We start from the raw sequence: 4,445 nt of genomic DNA on the forward strand, positions 1-4,445 counted from the left end.
TTTTTTTTAAAATATAGAAAGTTTAAAAAAGAAAATTTGTTAATATTTATTTCATTTTTAATTTAAAATTTGAAAATTATTTAATTACAAAATTAAAATTTCAAAAGTGAAACTTTTTAAAAAGTTCTTAATTTTCTGAGTTTTAATAATTTTTCTGACAAAAAAGAAAGTTAAGAATACATTTAACAGTAGTAAGTAATGAGTTCTTATCTTAAATAAAGTAGCATATAAATTACAAGTATAACTAAAATATGCTTTTATTAATTATTTAGATTTATAAAAGCCATATTGCCTTGTTATTGGCATCAAGATATTTAAATTATTACAAAAAATAAATCAAGTTTTCAAAAATTTTTTTAAATATACAAAGATTAAAAAAGCAATTTTGTTAATATTTATTTCATTTTTAATTTAAAATTTGAAAATTACTTTAATTACAATCAAAAGAGAATTTTTTTTTAAAAAGTAAGTATTCGGCTTAAAATTTGGCCGAATATTCGGTATTCGGCCCCATCACTATTCATTACATCACTAGTTCAGTTCACAGATAATAATGTTTCTGTTTGTGTATCTAAATTTGTACAACTTTAGATAAACAAACATACTTTGTAACTCTGTATCAGTAAAAAAAAAAAAAAGATATTTACCCTAAATTATTTGTTAAAATATCAGTACTGAGAAAGATACGCAATTAGAAAACTTAACATCTTAAAAAATATGTTTATTACACTTAAACATTTTGTGAAGAATTCTCCCATATAGAGTAAACTCACAAAAGGATTTAGTTAACTATTAGTATTACTTATCTGAATCAGTGAACTCAAATAAACAATTTCCCTGAAAAATCCTTATTCAATCTTATGTTCATAAACATTGTTAAACAATTATTACAGCAGTTAATATACAAGATAAATTTAAGCAGCGTTCATACTTAAAGAGTGAATTTAAGCAAAATTCCAGAAATAGAAGATAAAAAAATTTCAACAAAATTTTTATTTAACAAGAATGCAAATTAAAAAGGGGGGGGGGGAATAATACAACAAAAACCTAATAAAAAATTTAAACCCAATATTTTAGCATTGATTAAAAATTAATTATGGGAAAGATACGCACCAATAAGATTGCAAAACTTAATTGAGTGAAAGACAAACAGAATAAAATATTTTTATGCTCAGAGTACCTATCATTTGAACAAGATTCAGGGTAACCAGACTGAATATCGCAAAATAAACATTTTCATACATAAAGTTTTAGTTAAAGGGTAATTTGCAGGGTTCGCGTGAAGCATTCGCCACATTGTCGAACACGATAAAATCATTAATTCCGCAAAACAATGCTTCGCAAAAGTATTGCTAAATGACTCCATAGCTGGTTACTTCTGGTTCACCATAATTTCTGGAGAATCTGGAAAAATTCATGTATACCCTGGACACACCACAAAGTAGCAGTTTTACACAGAAAATAAACAGCAGACGACAGCACACAATCCTATTTCTGCTTCCGTCCATCTCTCATGAGCGATTGATTTTTGTTTCCTGACAGAGAAAGGTGTTTTTCAGTTTTCACTTACAACACTTTGCCATTGCATTTACTGATGTCACATAATGCTCAATTTTGTATACCCCAGTGGTCTGTCCAGAGCGAATTTACTGCTGTTTAGCTGTACTTTTCAATTCAATTTTAGGAAAAACGGTATTTTTACAAAATACTGAACATATTTTCTAAAAATATTTTCTTATTTCATCATGTTTTTGTGATGATTTTTTAAGATAATTTTTAAATTTCACAAATTATGTCAAAATTTTCACAAAATAGGTACCTCTCAAAAAAACCTTGAGAGACGCCTGCAATGTTTGATTTGTCTCCTGATGGAGCTGTGTTTCTTGGGTTCAGCACACTTTGCCGTTACATATACTGTCACGTCACATAACCTGCATAGCTACAATGTCTGAATAAGTCCTTATGAGATGCATTATGCATGAGCTCTCACTTTTAGAAATCATGCTAAAGAATTCATAGATGCGTCATACATAGCTGTCAACTATAAAAATTCGGTAGATTTTACGAAATATAAATTTCGTGATAACTACTAAATATTGTACTAAAATTGTATTGAATGTACTAAATATTTCACACGAAGGGAATATCAGGGATTTTTAAAGTCAACAAAATAGAAATATACTATGATTGAAATTAAACATACTTGAAATGTTATGTATTACGTTTAGTCATAATTTCGAACATTAATAGGCATTTAATTCATCAAACATAGTTTTAAAAGATTTTTTTAAATTAATTTACAAAGAGAGCTGTGAATAAAATAAACTGAACATTTTAAAACCAAAGAAAGTTATGAACTGATTTCTATAAATGAGGTTCACTTCATTATGTATTAACAATACTTATTTAATTATTCAAGCAATAATGTGTACAAAAATTCTATTTCAATAGGGATTGTTTAGGAAACATACTTTATTTTAGGGAAGTTTCTAAAATGTACAAAAACCAGGAGAATTTTAAATAAAACAGTAAAATCTGGCAAAATCCAAAAGTATAGTGGAAAATCCATTAGAGTTGGGACCAAATTCATATCTTCAGAACTGAATAAAATACAGATGCTTTGCAAAAATTAACCAGTAGAATGACCCGTTTCAATACATTTTAATAAATTGACCAATCATATAGCGCTTTTCGGCTACGTTCTTATAATTTTTCTCAATGCAATACAATGTTAAAGTGAAATGTGAGCTTCAATAGTCTTCACTTTTTAATTTGTGATGGCTCAGTTGTCAATTCATGTCACTATCCAACAGTTGTTACAAAAATTTATCTTTTCATAAAAAGTTTGTGATTTTTTTAATAGCGATAATTTTAATACATTTAGAATTTGACTTGTTACATATCAACAAGCTGTATATGCTACAATTTCATCATGAATTCAGGTCGTTTTCTGGTTATTTTTGCACCGTTTTCGAAGTGTTGGTGTTTTATATACTATTACGACCTGAGATAAAAAATGTAAATGTTTGCATTTTAAACAATAATTCTCTATATAGCAATTTTTTTAAATTTGAAATTGCATTTTAGAAAATTTTTTAATTTACAGTAAATTTGTAACTCATAATTTAACTAATTTTCTGAGAAATTATTAATCATTAAAAATTTTTAACATTTGCTTTTGGCTAAATTTCTAGTGAATAGTTTAAATTTCTCAAGATCTAAATTCGAAATAACATTTTGACGAAACTAAAATTGGAACTTGAGCAACCAGGTAGACTTGTCCACATAAGAATGGGGACTTACAGAAACCTCTGTAACATTAAAAATCACAGAAAGGGACATACTCAATAGAAATAACTCATAGCCATCCTCCTGGCCAATAATTATACGCGCGAACAGTTACCGATTATAGAAATATAGAAGTATTTTTGTACAGTAGGAGTACAATATTTCTTACCTTCCATGCATTCATTCACAGATTCAAAATCTGAATATGTGCGAGTTTCAGGTTTCCCCGGTTGAACAAAGAGTATGCTGTGTGACTGTTGAAAAAAAACATAGATGGTCAAAAAACATTTAAGCACAAAACATTTAAAATACGAAACAGCGATAATAACACTTTACACAGTTGCCATATAGATTTAACAATTAAAATTAAGTACACATAAATAAAATTAGAAAAGAAAATTATAAGAATAATAAATTTAAATAAGATTAGAAAGGCAATATTCCAGTAAATAGCAATTGGTATAAAGTAACATGTTGACAAATACGTAAGCTGATTACAAAGCGAAACATTAACTAAATAAGCGTAGTCAGCGCTAATAAAATTTCAAGAAAAGAAAATACCATTCTAAATTATGATGATTAGGAAAAGATAGGCTCGAAATAATCAAACGAGTACAATAAACGTAATTTTACAACAGAATATTTATTTTATTCAAATCAAAGTGTACCATTCTAAGCAAACTCGAGACGAATTATTGACGATTTACAGTTAAAAGCAGAAAGTCGAAAAAAATATTTCACTTTTTAACGGTTACAGTTAATATTTAATACAAATTATGATGTTTAGCATAACTAAGCTATAAGCTAAATGTCATATAGGAATTAATTTTATTCTAAAAAAGCACAGAAATAAGAAAAGGAAATCTGGCGAGAAAAATTTAAATTTTGAAGTAACACTTTGATTGAATAAAGCAGCTTTCTGTTTTGAAATGCAGGTTATATAGAGAAATTTGTTACGATTATTTCTTCCAGTTTCTTTGTTTTTACTATTAAATTTAAAAACATGCTTTAATTTTTATCATAGCCTGTAAAATTTAGAATTCTTTTTACTCTATATTTTATTTTGTTCTTACTTCATGTCATGATGATGAAAACATCATAAATGTATGCGCATTATCAATATACCTCAAGCATATATTATACTCCAGTACAATAAG

General features: G+C 27.0%; 1 protein-coding gene across 1 annotated transcript in view; it reads right to left on the minus strand.

The window, feature by feature from the left end:
* The window catches only part of LOC107450720 (enhancer of rudimentary homolog), a gene marked incomplete in the record, with an annotated part of 7,955 nt that extends 3,945 nt beyond the window's left edge, over positions 1-4,010 (minus strand). The window contains 2 exon segments of the mRNA XM_043042053.2: positions 3,458-3,542; positions 3,850-4,010. Coding sequence (XP_042897987.1) covers positions 3,458-3,542; positions 3,850-3,852 — 88 coding nt within the window.
* Positions 4,011-4,445: the final 435 nt, after the last annotated feature.

Source organism: Parasteatoda tepidariorum, chromosome 8 (assembly GCF_043381705.1).
Source record: "Parasteatoda tepidariorum isolate YZ-2023 chromosome 8, CAS_Ptep_4.0, whole genome shotgun sequence".
Lineage (NCBI taxonomy): Eukaryota > Metazoa > Arthropoda > Arachnida > Araneae > Theridiidae > Parasteatoda > Parasteatoda tepidariorum.